This window comes from Ochlerotatus camptorhynchus, unplaced genomic scaffold (genome assembly GCF_037179485.1).
Source record: "Ochlerotatus camptorhynchus isolate MF236.1 unplaced genomic scaffold, CSIRO-AGI_Acam_v1.1 ptg000304l, whole genome shotgun sequence".
NCBI classification, from domain to species: domain Eukaryota; kingdom Metazoa; phylum Arthropoda; class Insecta; order Diptera; family Culicidae; genus Ochlerotatus; species Ochlerotatus camptorhynchus.
In genome coordinates this window covers 2,282,331-2,299,708 of record NW_027040792.1, presented here as the reverse complement: position 1 = coordinate 2,299,708, position 17,378 = coordinate 2,282,331, and the positions used below count along the sequence as shown (strand labels likewise).

The 17,378-nt window shown below is 41.6% G+C and overlaps 1 protein-coding gene across 3 annotated transcripts in view; it reads right to left on the bottom strand.

Annotated features, from left to right (window-relative positions):
* Positions 1-13,662, bottom strand: part of RhoGAP15B (RhoGAP_ARAP and RA_ARAPs domain-containing protein RhoGAP15B) — a 37,917-nt gene extending 24,255 nt beyond the window's left edge. The window contains exon 1 of one of the 3 annotated variants that reach the window (XM_065228870.1): positions 12,946-13,662. Coding sequence is in view for 1 of the 3 variants with exons in the window: in XM_065228869.1 (XP_065084941.1) it covers positions 12,991-13,001 (11 nt within the window). In the remaining 2 variants the exon portion in view is untranslated. The remainder of the gene's footprint in view (positions 1-12,945) is intronic. The other 2 variants (XM_065228869.1, XM_065228871.1) reach the window with 2 other exon arrangements.
* Between the last annotated feature and the right edge of the window lie 3,716 nt (positions 13,663-17,378).

Sequence of the window (17,378 nt, the reverse complement as noted above, 5' to 3'; positions counted from 1 at the left end):
CTAAAACACAAAACATTAAACACATACATCAACAGCTTTAAGAAAGTCGTAAATAAGCTTCATAAAGACGATATCACGGCAAGCCAAGACGTCTCTAATTGGCTTAAAGGGTTGTTTTCCTCGGACCCTAAGGGAATCACACAGAACGGATCTCACCTCATGATGCAAGGAGCAGGACCAAACAACATGCTCGATGTCGTGATAATCGTTTCCACAGGTACACAAGTTGCTGTCGGCAAGCGTAATATGGAAGAGGTGGGCGTTTAATGAACAGTGATTGGACATGAGCTTGGACATTGCACGAATAAAATCACGACTCATATCCAACCCTTTGAACCAGGGTTTGATCGACACCTGTGGGACAATAGAATGTAGCCATCTTCCCAGATCACCATCATTCCACTTTTGTTGCCAGTTGGCGAGGACTTGCTGACGAGAAATCGTGAAAAATTCGTGGTAGGCGATTTGTCGCTCGTAAATATCGCCTTCCATAGCGCCCACCTTGGCCAGCGAGTCCGCTTTCTCATTGCTCGGGATAGAGCAATGAGAAGGGACCCATACCAAGATGATGATATGCGAGCTGTTTGATAAAGCACTCAATGACGATCGTATTTCCTGGAGGAAATACGCCGAGTGCTTAATCGGCCTCATTGAACGCATAGCCTCCAGGGAGCTTAGGCTATCCGTAAAAATGAAATAATGGTCAGGTGTAAGTGAGGCAATACGCTCTAACGTGTACGATATAGCTGCTAGTTCAGCAACGTATACCGAACACGGCTTTTGAAGCTTGTATGAGGCGCTATGAAGATCGTGGACGCATTTATCACCGACCCATCTGTGAAAAATCTCTTCTCGGTGGGGACGTGGCGGTATTTGTTCGCAAAAATAGTTGGGACAATCAGGGAACGGTGAGGCTCTGGAATTCCTTGAATCTCCTGCCTCATTGTGAGATCGAATCTCACGGAAGAATAGCTGAAATGATGGGAGACAGCTCGATTGGGGTTTAACGAGGAAGGGCCGATGTCCAGAGTCATGTACTCGTAGTACAAGCTCATGAATCGTGTTTGAGGATTCCGATCTAGCAGCTTCTCAAAGTTTTCGATCACCAGCGGGTTCATGACTTCATAGCGGATGAGGAACCGGAACGATAAATCCGCAAAACGCCTAAATACTTAAACGACATGCTGTGAGTGATTGTTCTACCCATAAGTTGAAGCTGAAACTGTGCTGGATAAAGCTTCCTAGAAAAAAACAACCATCTCTGTTTTCTCCGGAGAGAATTCGATACCCAGATTCATTGCCCAAGTAGACAAATTATCCAAGGTATCTTGCAATGGTCCTTGCAGGTCCGGTGCTGTTGGTCCAACCACGGAAACCACGCCGTCATCTGCAAGCTGCCTTAGCGTGCAATTTTCGGCCAGACATTCATCAATGTCTTTGACATAGAAATTGTACAGGAGGGGACTTAAACATGAGCCTTGTGGAAGACCCATGTAGCTGATTCGTGCAATTTCCGAGTTGCCATGAGAGAAGCTCATTCGTTTCTCGGACAACAAATTATACAGGAAATTGTTGATAATCGGAGAAAGCCCACTCGCATGGAGTTTGTCCGAAAGGATGTCGATGCAAACAGAATCAAACGCCCCTTTAATGTCTAAGAAAACTGAACCCATCTGCTGTTTTTCAGCATAGGCTAATTGGATTTCAGTTGAAAGCAACGCAAGGCAGTCGTTCGTCCCTTTGCCCCTACGGAATCCAAATTGCGTATCTGATAGTAAGCCATTCGCCTCGACCCACTTGTCCAGACGAAGAAGAATCATTTTTTCTAACACCTTCCGAATACACGACAGCATCGCGATGGGACGGTACGACGCGGGTTTACCGGGCTTCTGGATGGCGATAACTCTCACTTGTCTCCAATCATCCGGAACAACGTTGCGCTCCAGGAATCGATTGAACAAGTTCAACAATCGCCTCTTTGTGACGTCTGGGAGGTTCTTGAGCAGGTTGAACTAGATTCGATCCATTCTCGGAGCCGAGTTATTGCATAAAAGAAGAGCAATTGAGAATTCTACCATCGAAAACGGGGAGTCCATGTCATCGTTTTCCAGCGGCGGATCGCGAGTGTTGAATCGAACCGGAACCGAATCGGGACAAACCTTACGCGCGAAGTCGAAAATCCACTTGTTAGAGTACTTCTTGTCCTCGTTGACCGACGATGCCGCGATACGCATTCTCCTGCCGACATTCCAGAGCGTTTGCATGGAAGTCTCTCGCGATAGCCCTTCGACGAATCGACGCCAGTAACCGAGTTTTTTGGCCCTGACCAAGCTCTTAAACTTTTCCTCTAGCTCCGTATACCGCTCAAAGTATTCGCGGGTACCGTATTTACGAAACTGTTTAAACGTGGTAGACTTCTCGTTATTCACGTCGGTGCATTCCTGGTCCCACCACACAGTGGAAGGACGTTTGCGAATGGTAGTGCCAGGAACAGGCTTCGTTTGTGCTTGAAGCGCGCAATCCACTATGAGCCGTGATAGGAAGGAGTACTCATCCAACGGAGAGAGAACGTCGACCGATTCTGAACCGTCACGGACCGCGTTCGCGTATTCTTCCCAATTGATGTTTCTCGTGAGATCGTACGTGATGTTGATTGGACACTGTGAAGATGAACCGTTGGAAATCGAAATTTTGATGGGCAAATTATCACTACCATAGGGGTCTTGGATTACCTCCCACATGCAATCCAATGATAGTGAGTTCGAACAGAGTGACAAGTCTAGTCTGCTCTCTCTTGCTGGAGGTTTGGCTATTCGAGTTACTTCACCGGTGTTTAGAATGGTCATATTGAAATCGTCGCATAGGTCATAGATGATGGTTGAGCGGTTGTCATCGTACAGCTCTCCCCAGCCTGTACCGTGGGAATTAAAATCCCCTAAGATCCCCGCGGCTCAGGTACCACTAAGCAGATGTCAGATAGCGCTCGCCGAGAAACAGCCGTTCTCGGAGGGATGTATAACGAGGCAATACTGAAGGTTTTACCTCTAATACTCACCTGACATGCGACAATTTCAATACCTGACACTGGAGAAAGCTCGATTCTGTAGAATGAGTGTTGTTTGTTGACCCCGAGGAGCACCCTGCACGATCGAGACGGATAATGTTGTAGTCGCGAAGAGAAAGGTTAACATCTGGAGAGAGCCATGTTTCGCAGAGAGCAAACGCATCACAGTGTATGTTATGCAGTAAAAATTTGAATATGTCTAGTTTTGGTAAAATGCTTCTACAATTCCATTGAAGGAGAGATACCGTATCATTTTTTGGAAAATTATCCATCGAAGGATACGAATGAAGCAAGGAGGGGCCACTTGGAAGCAAATTGCTTCAGAAAAGGTTTCACGATTGGAAGCATCATGTTAATGATGCTCCGAAGAGGGTCAGTGATGTTGAACAGATCGAGAATGCTGTCCACAATTCCAGAAAGCGTGAACATGGCGTTCTGCTGTTCTGGTTGCAAAACTGGGACATCTGGGGTTTTAGATGTTCCCGGAAGCCCCGGAAATTCTTTGTCATAATCGACAGGCTTAAAACCCGGTGGATTGGGTTTCGGTTTATTTCCGTGACCTCTTGATTTATCCAAGGGGGCTTGGGAGTCAGTTATTTTTTTAGTTTTCTGCGAGTCATTCTTGGATCGCTTCCTTGAAGGACTTTTGAAAACAAAAGGACTTCCGTCATTGCCCTCTGAGTCAGTGTCGTCCTCGTCAACTGGGAGAAGATTGAACGGATTATTGTTTTCTTTTTCCGGAGTGATTTTGGGAGGAGGATTGAAAGTCTTCAAGATCTCCGCAAAGGAACGCTGAGAGCGCGCCTTCAGAGACCGTTCAAGTTTTTTTCCTTACTGTTTATACTTCGGGCAATCTGCGAGAGGATGCGGAGTTGCCAAAAAATAAACACATTTAGGAGGAGCACCACAAGCACCCTCCGCATGCTTCTCGCCGCACTGATCACATCGTGACTTGTTGCCGCAGAAGGCGGCGGTGTGGCCTAATTGTTTGCACTTGGTGCAGTTCATCACCCTTGGTACAAACAACCGCACAGGAAGTCGAATCCTCCCAATTCGGACATAATCCGGCAGAGTCGATCCGGAGAAAGTTACTCGAAACGAGTCAGTCAGCGAGTAGATTTTTTTGTCCCGTCCAGGGATGCTGACTGCATTTGGGTGCAGTCAAGAATCTTGACTTCTGGAAGAACGGGGTTCTTGAAGACACCAACCCCCCTCTTCAAGAAGTCATCGCAGGTCAAACTCGCTTCGGTGACCACTCCTTCGATTTCCACGTCACGACTGGGAATGTAAGCGCGGTACTCTCACTCTCTACACTTTTAGGAAAGCTAAACAAGATTGTGTCCTTGATAAATGCCAAAACAGTTAACAAAAATCTGGGGCGCACTTAGGAAAATGTCAAGCCCGTCCTGATAAGTTTGGATTCAGTTCGGAAAAAGTTGAATCAATGCAGGAAACTTTGGATTCATTAAGGAAAGAGATTAAATCAGCTAATGCGGCCTCATTCAAGAAAATGCGAAACTAATTCCTTAAAGCCTTGGTTCGGGATATGTTTGATCACTTCAGGAAAGCTTTGACAGCTTTAAAAAGTATTGAATAACATAACAGAAAGAGTTGGTTGGAAATGCTAACATGAAGCTTTAGTGTGATGATTTATTAGCTAGAGAATGATCTTTAGAAGAATGTAGGTGGATAGTTCCGTTAGAGTACGGCAGTGAATATAACAGAAAGGTTTAAACCCAGTTAGAAAAGTGTTGATGACTTATTCGACTCAGTTTTGAATCTACTTTGAAAAATGTCACCTCAATTGGGAATTTTCTGAATCGTTTCTGATTTGGTCTCACTTCTCTAAATTTTAAATCAATTTTGAAAAGATTGGATTTAGCTCGGAAATTGTTGAATCACTATAGAAAAGAATTGAATCATTAAGTGGCATTGCAGCACGTTTGTAAGTTACGAAATTTAGATCGAATGCAAAAATCGGGCGACTACGTTGGGCTGGGTACATCGTAACAATGTCGGATAACGATCCAATGAAAATGGTTCTTGGTAGCGACCCGGCTGGAGCAAGACGAAGATGTGCGCAGCGAACAAGGGGGATCAATCAGATTGAAGGTGGCTTACCTAGTGAGTTGCCAAACAAGATTAGGAATGATTTCGATAAAATCCGTTTTCAACAACTGAAACCGGCTGATCCGATTTCAAAGACCTGTTCTGCCGTACCGGTCTAGTACCGATTTAAGTGAAAATTCTGTAGAAAAGAAGGTGATATTCTACAACTTAAGAAAAACTTGAGATTTGTTCCGGCCTAATAGGAACCGGCATTAACGAATACACGTACACACTAATTCAGGCCTCCATCGTTCGGTAAATTTTGAACTACAGAACTGTTCGGTAAAAGTTTAAAAATCAGTGAAAAATCCAATTATTTGAAAATTTATTCTGAACATGTACAGAATTTGTTCGGTTTACCCCATTTATTGATGAAAAATAAAATTTATAAATTTTCTCGATTTCTCACGTGTAACGGTCATTTGAAAATTTTACCGACTTGTTCTGCTGTTCAAAAACCCGGTAAATTCCTACCGACTTCGGTGATCTGAATTAAGTGTGTAGCATATGGGATTGGAGCTAATTAGGGACAAACACTTATTGTAGGGTAATTTGAAGAGATAACTTTCTGGTGTTCTCTGAAAAGTTATTAACCAGATAGATGATCTCCTTTTGGGAAAATTTTGCTTCCGGAAAGTCAGAAGTATGGTCCTCCGGAAGACCCGGAAAATACGTAAAAATTATCAATTAATAAAACTGATCCTAGAGCTCCTTGTTTTTTTCAAAAAAAAATTTTGTTTTAATTTATTCGTACAGGCTTAATCGAATGAACTTTACAGAGCCAAGTTATCTTTTGCGTTAAAAATAATAAATGTCTTAAAGCTAGAGTTAAAGGAATTGAACCGATTACTCGCGGTCGTCTCGAGGTTAGTAGAGATTTTCAGTTTTATTGATGGGGAGAGGGAGAAGGAGGTTTGCGTTATGATTTACGATACAAATATTTCATTATTCCTAAAACATGAACTTATTCATATTAAAGTTGGTATCCGCAGTGTAATTATACAATTATTACAGAAACATTAAAAAAAAACCACACGAACAAAACAAAAACTAAACACAAGGTTAGTCAAACTTACAATCTAAGGTTAATATTCTTTAAGAAAACATATATAAGTTTCATAAACTCCAGATCGCGTCTACTCAAAATGTCCCGAACTGGAACATTAGGTTGTCTACCTCGAGCCCGAAGGGAATCATACAACTCAGATCTGACTCCGCGATGTTCAGCACAAGACCAAATAATGTGATCTGCGTCCTGGTAACCTTGTCCACATTCACAGATATTGCTGTCCCCCAGCCCAACACGGAACAAGTGAGCGTTTAACGAGTAGTGATTGGACGATTGGACATGAGGCGAGACATCATACGAATGAAGTCTCGACCCACATCCAACCCCTTGAACCAAGGACTCTTTTTTCGAAACTATTCATAGACTTATTACAATTAATTAGGAGCTATGACCGGAATTTAGACTCTGGTGACTACAGGACGGTCCACCGGAAGATCCTTGCAATAATAGTCCTTTTAATGTTGTACATACATAAAATCAACTCTAAACGATTAGCATTTAGACAATTTTACAAATTTTGTTGTGATTCCGGCAATTGAGCAAAGCAAAATGATAAAACATCTTTAGTATCCCTAAATTATTAAAATTTTCAATAAACGTATAGTTGTAAAGAAGTTGCGCGTTTTTTGCATGAAAAGAATTTTAATATTCTACAATTTGATGACCGTTCAATGTCAAACACCACCTACCCCCCCCCCCCCCTCCTCCCCTTGGTTTCGCTAAAAAATTATAGGAGCGGTCGTGGAAAATCCAGGCCAGTCCCACAGGTGGATCGCGAAACAGTTTGGAATAGACAATTCGACCGTGTCCCATGTGGTAAATAGTTCAAGGAGACCCTGACGATCCAGCGGCGAGCTGGCAGCGGAAGAAAAGCGAAGACGACCGACCCCGTGAACGCAAGGAAGGTGAGGGATTACTTCAAGCGCAATCCGAACCTTTCGATTCGGGACGTGGCCAAGAAGGTCAATTCTTCCGTCTAGTTCGTCCAGCAGACAATTTTTTTAACTAGTTCGTTTATTTACTAGGCTCAGTCGTGTGTTACACTTTGCGGAGCCAAAAATCAGTAATGTTTGAATTTACATTTTAAACAGCAGTAGTTCTAGGCTAGTATTGGGTACCAATTACTCGTGGAGGGCTCGAGGTGAATGGGTAACAATTTCGAATGGAAGGATCTAGTTAGGAAACTGGTTTCTGAAGCCTCCTTCAGATACTACTCTCGGACGGTTGACCAAATCCTGGCTAGGCAGGGGCAAATAGCACAGAAACAGGAGGATAATAAGACTGGGACACAATGGCATGAAATTGTTTGGAAAGGAGGGGATGGTCACATCAAACTCTAACATCAGATAAACAAAGAAATTCGTAGATCGCCTGCATGTAGGGGTTGTCTGCCGCGGGTCACTAGGGTATCCAACAGTCGTGCTCTGGAGCCGTCATTATCCGGGCAATACCAAACTGCGTGACCGATGTTATTATAACCGGTTCTACACCTACATCTATTGCTGTCAACGAGGTTTATTCTGTAGAGATGTGCCTCTAGCGAGTAGTTATTCGAAATAAGTCTTTACATCACGCGAATGAAGCCCCGACTTACATCCAGATCTTTGAACCACGATCTTGAAGAAAAATTTGGAATAATGGAATATATGATCTTTCGACCAGCAAACTCATCTGCTCCCTTACCTTTGAAAGGAAATAAGATGAGTGCCTACCTTGTTTCATCGACCGAATAGCCTCAATCGAACTGAGACTATCCGAGAAGATGAAGTAATGGTCTATGGGCATATCGGAAATCATCCCCAATGCGAAGTTGATTGCTGCTAGCTCAGCAACATAAACGGAACAAGGTTCCTGAAGTTTCCGAAAGGCGGTTGAGTATTCATTGAAGACGCCGAAGCCAGTGGATCCATCAATGCGTGATCCATCAGTGAAAAATCTTCTATTGCAATTGACTTGTTGGTACTTTTCAGCAAAAATGCGGGGAATTGAGATAGGTCGAAGTTGATCTGGAACTCCTTGAATAGCCTGTTTAATGGAGGGATTATAGTCAATGGGAGAACTGTAGTTAGTGAAGCATACACGAGGGGGGTTATAGCAAGGAAGGCTAATATCCGATGACATATAATTAAGATAGATTCGCACGAATCTAGACTGGATGCTCAATTCGAGCATTTCTTCGAAGTTTTCAATCACAAGGTTGTTACTGACACTACATTTAATCAATATTCTTAATGAGAGCTCCCAGAAACGGTTCTGCAGGGGTTTTATGCCCGCTAGTACCTCTAGGCTCATATTGTGTGTTGAATGCATACAGCCAAGGGCAATACGTAAACAACGATATTGAATGCGTTCCAATTTAATTAGGTGGGTTTTTCTTGCCGAGAGGAAGCAAAAAGAGCCATACTCAAGAACTGAAAGAATAGTCGTTTTATATAGTTTAATGAGGTCTTCCGGGTTAGCACCCCACCATGTCCCGGAAATTGATCGTAGAAAGTTGATCCTTTGTTGACACTTTTGTTTCAAATACGTAATGTGGGTACCCCAAGTGCATTTTGAATCAAACCAGACTCCAAGGTATTTGAAGGTTAAAGATTGGGTAATGTCTCTGCCCAAAAGATTTAGACGCAGTTGGGCTGGAAACCGCTTCCTTGTAAACACTACCAATTCAGTTTTTTGCGGTGAAAACTCGATCCCTAAATTTCTTGCCCAGAGAGACAGATTATTTAAGGAATTTTGCAATGGTCTTTGCAAGATTTCTGCACGTGGACCTCTCATGGAAACCACGGTATCGTCTGCAAGCTGTCTAAGCGTGCATAGATTATCTAAGCAGTTATCAATATCTTTGACATAGAAATTATAAAGCAAGGGACTTAAACATGAACCTTGGGGTAAGCCCATGTAGCTAATTCTAGAAGTTGTCAGTTGACCTAGTTTGCAGGTCATTTGTTTTTCTGACAGCAAATTATACAATAAATTATTTGAAATACCGGGTAATCCACTACTGTGCCAGTTGAATATCAGATGAAAGCATCGCTAGACAATCGTTTGCTCCTTTACTCTTGCGTATTTGAAAGTAGGTTGTTTGATTCAACCTAATGGTCAAGTATTGATAGGATCATTTTTTCTAATAATTTCCTCAGGCATGATAACAAAGAGATCGTACGGTAAGAATTGTGATCAGACGCTGGTTTACGCAAGCTTTTGAATAGCTATTACTTTAACCTGTCTCCATGCTGGTTGAACTATATTGAATGCCATAAATGAATTATATAGGTGAAGTAATCGTCTTTTAGCGATATCGGGGAGGTTTTTTAGAAGGTCGAATTTGGTCATATCGCTTCCCGGAGCAGAGTTATTCGATGAAAGAAGTGCCATTGAAAATTCCAGCATTGTGAATGGTTCATCTAGAGAACCGTTGCTTCGGGTTGTATCCCGTAAAGTCGGTTGTGCTGAGACAGAGTCTGGACAAACATTTTTAGCAAAGTCGAATATCCATTTAGAGGAGTATTCTTCACTCTCATTGGTAGATGAGTGCTTTTAGTAAGGTGTTAAGCTTTTTTTCAAGCTTTAGATATTTTTCAAAAAGCTCAGATCTTTCATGTCTACGATAATCTTTAAAGGCATCGGATTTCTCAAGATACAACTTTGTGTATTCGTCATCCCGTCATTGGAACACGTCGTTTCTGAGCTTCTAATGCGCTTTTGTAGATTAGTTCGGTAAAGAAACGATACTCTTCTAATGGTGGTAAAGGATCAGTAGAATCAACACCAAGAGTTACCGCCGATACAAATTTTTGCCAATCAATGTTCCTCGTGAGGTCCAAAGGAACTTGAATTGACTGATCTGTTTTAGACGACCACTTTTGATTGAAATAATAATTGGTAAGTGATCACTATCATGGGGATCATTGATAACCTTTCACATACAATCTAATGATAGTGAGTTAGAGCACAAAGATATGTCAAGACGGCTCTCTCGAGCAGGAGGTTTTGCTATACGTGTTGCTTCACCAGTCTTCAAGATAGTCAAGTTGAAATCGTCGCACAAATCATAAAAAATACCCGCTCTATTGTCATCGTATGATTCGCACCAGCCAGAACCGTGTGAGTTCATATCGCCCAGTATTAGAACTGGAGATGGAAGGATATTAACTGAACTCCAAGCTGACGGCGGTTTATGGAAGTCCTTGGAGGGACATATACAGAAGCTATGCAAAGATCTTTGTTCTTCACATTTATTTGGCAAGCGACAATTTCAATGCCTGAAATTATTGGGATTGAGATTTTATAGAAGAAGTAGCACTTTTTGATCCCCAAAAGTACGCCACCATATCAATCATCTCGATCCAGGCGGATAATGTTAAAATCGTGGAAGTTTAGTTCAGTTTCCGACGAAAGCCAAGTTTCACAGAGTGCAAGTATAAATACTTGAACGAGTCTAATTCAGGTTTTAAACTACGACAGTTCCATTGTTATAAAGTGATCATATCTTGATCCTCACTCGACGAATTATCCATCGAAAGATATGAATTCACCAATGAGGGGCCATGATACAGTCAATTGCTTGAAGTAGTTTGCGACTATAGGAACAAGCAGGTCAATAAATCCTCAAAGTGGCGATTCGTCGGGAAAGCCGAGGGCATTCAAAATATTATCCACAATGTCCTTAAACTTAATCTTTCCTCGCTTGGACGGGAGAGTTTTCTTTGAATTGCGAGTAGACGTGGGGTTTATTTTTGGTAACCTCTTACGATTACCTTTATTTGGTAGCGGCGGGGTGGAATAGCTGCAGTAAGGATCAGATGGAGCAGAAATTACCGATTTGTTCGGCTTTTTCAATAAATCCCCGTATCCTCCAGATTTTTGCAAACTTTTGAGAGTGGCTTTAATTTTTTTCCAGCGCACTCCCGGAGAGCTAGTCGGCTTCCTTTTAACGGGAGCTTGTACCTCCGGAGACTCACTCTCGTCTGCTATATCAGAGTCCAGTTCATTAGAAGACAAAATCTCATAAGTGTCTCCATTTTGTGCGGCTGATGCCAACGAAGCAGAGGTTCCATTTTCCAACTTAATCGTTTCTGCATACGTCAACTTGGAGCGTTCTTTTGTGAAACGCTTCACATTGTTGGTACGCTTCTTGTACGCGAGGCAGTCCTGCATTTTTTTCGAGTACAGTAATTAACATAAAATATTATTCTCATGTGTCTCATAGATTAAATTCTAACGTAATAAACACTCGGATACGTAAGTTACATCTGATAGATTTTAGTCCAAGGGCATATAGAATTATCACCACACATAGAACCAATATGGTATTGAACTGTACTTTCCTATGTGTGAAGCTTTATACATCTTAATTTTTAACGTCGACTGCAACAGTCTATGAAGTTTAACACATTGTATTAAGGCGTATATTTGGTTGAGTGATAGAGAACGCTCAGTTTTGATATCCTGAACAATTTATTTGGACAGATCGATGTCCAATTATACGAGTTATAAAACTGAGACAACACAAAAAAGGGGACAACTTTAAGTCAGATTATGCATAAAGTTCCACATATGTTATGTGATATTGAAATCGTATACCGCCCCGTGGAAAATTCTGAAATAATCATCATTTTCATAGTTCTTCTATTCTCCATGGGAGCCTACTTTGATTTGTCAATATACCTGATCGAAATATCCCGCAATCAATCAGATAACTGCTCCACATCAACATCGTCGTGCAATTCTACGAACTCACCCCAAGAGAACAGTTTGCAAGTCATAGTGAGTTTTCACCAACTTTTTCATTACTATGCGTATGTGTTCAAAGCTCAATTGGAGCATAAACGAGTTCCAGCTCACCGCAATAATACAGATATGTGCGTTACACCAAGAATGCCACACTTGCTTCGATATCTTCAACTGATACGAAGGCATATCTCTGATATCACATCCGTCAAAATCACCGATAAGACCATCCCCCACATCACACACCAAAAGCTGAAGAGTCTCATTCCTATCTTCCAGTCACCGCCGTATGTTGTGACGCAGGAATGCGGTTGTCGCTAGTAAGTTGACTCAATTGGATTTAATCGACGATTAACCGCAACATCAATTCAACGAGGATGAGTCATTCCCAATACTAGTGCTCAATCGAGATGCGATTATTCACAAGAACTTTCGCTTCCGTGTCAGTCTGCGACGGGACTTGAAGGAGTCATTTTTATTTGCTCAGTCTCAAGCGTTTTTACCTGTCTCGGTTCCACACCGCTTGACCTTGGTGAAGTTCTGCTGAGAAAATTGAGAATGCTAACGGCAGCACAAATTCTACCTAGCCGCAATAAGTGATCCGTTGTTGAGAAATTTACTGGGCGTGACCCGATTCAAAGTTTTGAATCACAAAGATTATGAGAAAGTAATTCTTGGAACAAGAGATGCTTCATCTAAATAAACAGCTACATCGCTCCACAGCTAAATGAATCATCTGGATGCTATAGAACGAGCCATTTCATTTCACCTTTCACCACTGCAGGGAAACAATATACCGTAGTTTATAAATAGAGACCTCCATCTGCGTGATTTCCCTGACACTCTTCCTTCGCTTCCAATGTTTGCAAAACAACACTATAAACAAGATGGTAATTGCACACATAGAATGATTGTTTTCCACAGTATGTTTACTTTCAGGAGAAACAAACATGACCTGACATTAAACACTAACCTCTATGATAGTGACAGTTGACAGATGATGGTTTACTGAACGCACCTACTCTCCATCCACCAGTCGCTCCAAAATCCAAGTATGCCACGCAGGAATATTCAACTCACTCAAGTTACACTGTTGTTATGATTGACACATTGGTCAGCTTCAATTCCAGCGCATACAACTACCATTACTTAAAAATTGCACAACAGTATCAAAAACACAGTATCACCACTACACTGGCACTGCGTTTACTTGAGCTGCTTCTTTCTTCTATTCACTTGCCTCGAGCAGCGTAAATTGATTAGCCATCAAAAAATTTGACTCACGTAACTTCAACTTGCAGCTCGTGTGAGAGGGTAATTAGAGAAATCACTTCTGGTCGATGTTATTTGCAAATAGACACGCTTTCTTTTCATATGGTTGATCAATTGCTGCATTCCACTAGTTTTGCACACGTATGGCATTTAGAGCAGCACACGGCGAAGGGGTGCGGCACTATTTAATTATTTTGAGACACAATGTTGACAGGAATGATGTATGTTTTGCACACAGTGCACTCCACTCCGGTTACATGATTAATAACAAAAGAACTTGCACTGAGCTTAGAGTTGTCACTAATACACTGTTTTGAGTTACTTGTTTTTTTTTTTACCGAGGATGTATGTATTGGATATAGGAACTCCAGACGATGCACGCATTGAGGAGCTACGACAGAAACCGGTCCGTACGCGATCGTGGTCCGCTCAAGTATGAAGAGTGCGAAGAGATCTCGAATGTTGTGTTGAGTTGAGTTGAGCTGCGCCAAATGAGAGAGATCCCACAGCATTGTTAGTGTGTTTATCGGCGGAAGAGTTTTATGGCAGCGATAGTTGATTGATTGGCGACGAAATGTACCGCACGAGTTGTTTTCATAAGTTCTGAAGATTTCTGGAGAAACTGAACAGTTTTGAAAAATTCATTGTGCCAGAATATAGTTATTGGTTGATATTTAAAAGCCTTTCAAAAAATATGTGTATCATTCATTCGAGAGAATCGAGCTGTAAATCATCAAACTAAGTTTTATGTAAGTAGGGTTGGTTTCAATCACTTCGCTGTAAAGAGTATTTCTCAGAATTCTGAAGTCATTATAATAATATTTTGTGCTTGTAAGTTACAAGAAGAGGTTGTGAAGTATGTATATGTTTGACTCCAAGGCTATTAAAATGTTTTTCGGAATTATGAAATCATTAGATGTTATAATGATAATTAGTACTTGTAAGTTACAAGGGTTACAAGAACAGGTTGTAAAGTATGCGTTTGACACATAAAACCTGTCATATTGCTCTCAGAGCATCACAATCAGCGATTTTACGATTCGTGAGCGTGAGCGCTCACTCTGAGTAAATGCTCACGAATCATAAAATCGTTCATTGCGACGCTCTGAAAGATTATTATAACATCTATGATTTCAGAATTCTAAGAAATATTATTTATAGCGAAGTGAGGGAAAGCAACCCTGATTATATTTAGCTTAGTTTGATGATTTACAGCTCGATTCTCGAATGAAGACTACATACATCTCATCAGATAAATAATAATAATAATAATAGATAAATAAATCGCAAAATCTTAAAACGATTTCATATGTCAACCTCTTCGTGAAAATTACAGGTACAACATACGATTCTAACATCTAATGATTTCAGAATTCTGTAAAATATTTTTTATAGCGAAGTGAGTGGAACCAACCCTGGATATAACAGCTACTTATCACTCAATCCGTTTGCTAAGGAACGCTTAGTTTACACCGAGGCTTACGTACAAACTTGGACGCAAGCTGCCATAAACTTAACGAACATGTGAACCATTTCAAATTGACCTAATGCTATGTTCGCACGACGAGTCGTGATTGCTAGGTATGTTGAATTGTTGCTATTAACTACCAGTTTAAAAATAAAAACCAACAGAAAACAGCTATTGTAAGTAACAGAGGTCGACCTCAGACAAACAGACATAACCCATTGAATATTTCTCACTGTAAAACATCGACGCTAAAACATTACCGCCATCTGTTGAGTACACTGTGGTGGGCACTACGCTGAACAGATGTTGGTAGTGTGTAAACGTAATACTACCAGCTACAATACTTTTAAATTGTCCGCTAAATGCTTGTTTGATGAACAACTTGCGAGAGTTATGTCTGTTTGTCTGTGGTTCGACCATCTATAAATATTGTTTTTTAAACCTTAATTAGTCTTACAAACAAAATCATTGCAGGAGTTATCTTAGAAGCTTGTGCCATAAGCCACCATGGGCTAGTGCGAGGGCTAGTGTTTTTGTTTGGATTTTACCAAAGTTGATTTTGTGTGCAATGATCTTTAACTGACATAAAGGGTGATACGGTCAAAATTTGGTCAAGGGAAAACGCGTGTAAATCGGTGAAATCGTTTATTTAAAAAATCAAATTAAATTTCTTTTTCAAGTTCAATTAGTATAAAATTCAGGAAAAATATTCAGTTAGGCTTCCGCTTTTCCAAATCCGAATTGCCGGGCCTTACGCACCTTGTCCACCTTCTTCGCCGCAGAAAGCCAGTTTGCCTTGAACTGCTGCTCGCCCTTAGCAGTTTTTTTGGTCTTATTTAGGTTTCGCTTGACAATAGCCCAGTATTTCTCAATTGGGCGGAGCTCTGGCGTGTTGGGAGGGTTCTTGTCCTTGGGAACCATCTGCACGTTGTTGGCGGCGTACCACTCCATGGCCTTTTTACCGTAATGGCAAGATGCCAAATCCGGCCAAAACAGTACGGAACAACCGTGTTTCTTCAGGAAAGGCAGCAGACGTTTATTCAAACACTCTTTCACGTAAATTTCTTGGTTGACAGTCCCGGAAGCTATGAAAATGCTGCTTTTCAAGCCACAGGTACAGATGGCTTGCCAAACCAGATATTTCTTTGCGAACTTTGACAGTTTCATGTGCTTGAAAACATCTGCTACCTTTCCCCTTCCTTTTGCCGTATAAAACTCCTGTCCCGGAAGCTGCTTGTAGTCGGCTTTGACGTAGGTTTCGTCGTCCATTACCACGCAGTCAAACTTCGTCAGCATCGTCGTGTACAGCCTCCGGGATCGCGCTTTGGCCGTCGTATTTTGTTTATCATCGCGATTTGGAGTCACTACCTTCTTGTAAGTCGATAGTCCGGCTCGTTTTTTGGCTCGATGCACGGTTGTAGACGATACACCCAGCTTATTTGCGGCATCTCGGAGAGAGAGGTTAGGGTTTCGCTTGAAACTACCGGCAACTCTCTTTGTCGTCTCAGCGGCTTCCGGTTTTCGATTTCCCCCCGATCCAGACTTCCTGGCTGTCGACAAACGTTCCCCAAACACTTTAATTACATTTGTAACGGTTGATTTGGCAACTTTTAGCGATTTTGCCAACTTTGCGTGCGAGTAGCTCGGATTTTCGCGATGCGCGAGCAAAATTTTGATACGCTGCTCTTCTTGCTTGGACGGCATTTTGACAACTGAAGAGTGAATTCCAAAATCAAAATAGGAGCAACATTCTACACACACACACCTTCAAAATGAGGGGTGTTCAGGTTTTTTAAATGCAAAATTGAAAGAAATACGTCAAGTTGATATTGACCAAATTTTGACCGTATCACCCTTTAACCCCAAGGCTGCAAAATGCGTGTCGATGGACATGGCTGGTTCTCAGCAATGCAATGACCAATCGTTAAGATTCAGCCACCAATCGAAAGATATGGCTATCTAATTATATTTTGAATAGATAGAAACCCAATTGGACCTGTGGTTGGCCAGCCGGAACGGAAAAACCTGGAAAAGTCCCGAGCAAAATGCGTGTCGATTCATGTTAACATGACTGGTTTTCGGCAATTTGGTTACCACATCTTAAGATTGAGCCACTACTTGAATGGTATGACTATCTTCTTTCAAACGGAACAGACAAGGAACCGATTGGAGTGGTGGGTGGCCAATCTGAACGATAAAACCCGTGAAAGGTGGCTCTGTGGAAATTCGGATTCACCGGAAAAATGGTCAATTCTTAAAAGTAGTCCTAGAGCTGCGCGATTTTGTCTAATTTGCATACAATCATGAGCATAGAGAAAATATACCATCACCATGTCGATTTTGCAACCATGTGGCCAGAAAACGGTCCTCTGGATATCCGGAATCACCTTGAAAATAGTCAATTCCAGAAAGTAGACCTAGAGATCCGCGATTTTTTTCTATATTGCATACAATCATTAGCATAGAGAAAATATGACATCAAGATATCAATTTTGCTATCGGGTGGCCAGAATACGGTCCTTTGGATATCCGGAATCACCGGTAAAATAGTAAATTCTAAAAAATTGACCTGGAGATCCGTAAGTTTTTAAAAAAAATGTGAAGAACCCTTAGTTGAGAAGATATATGTCAGTGCCATATTGATTTGGTTCTGCAGAGGTTATTGA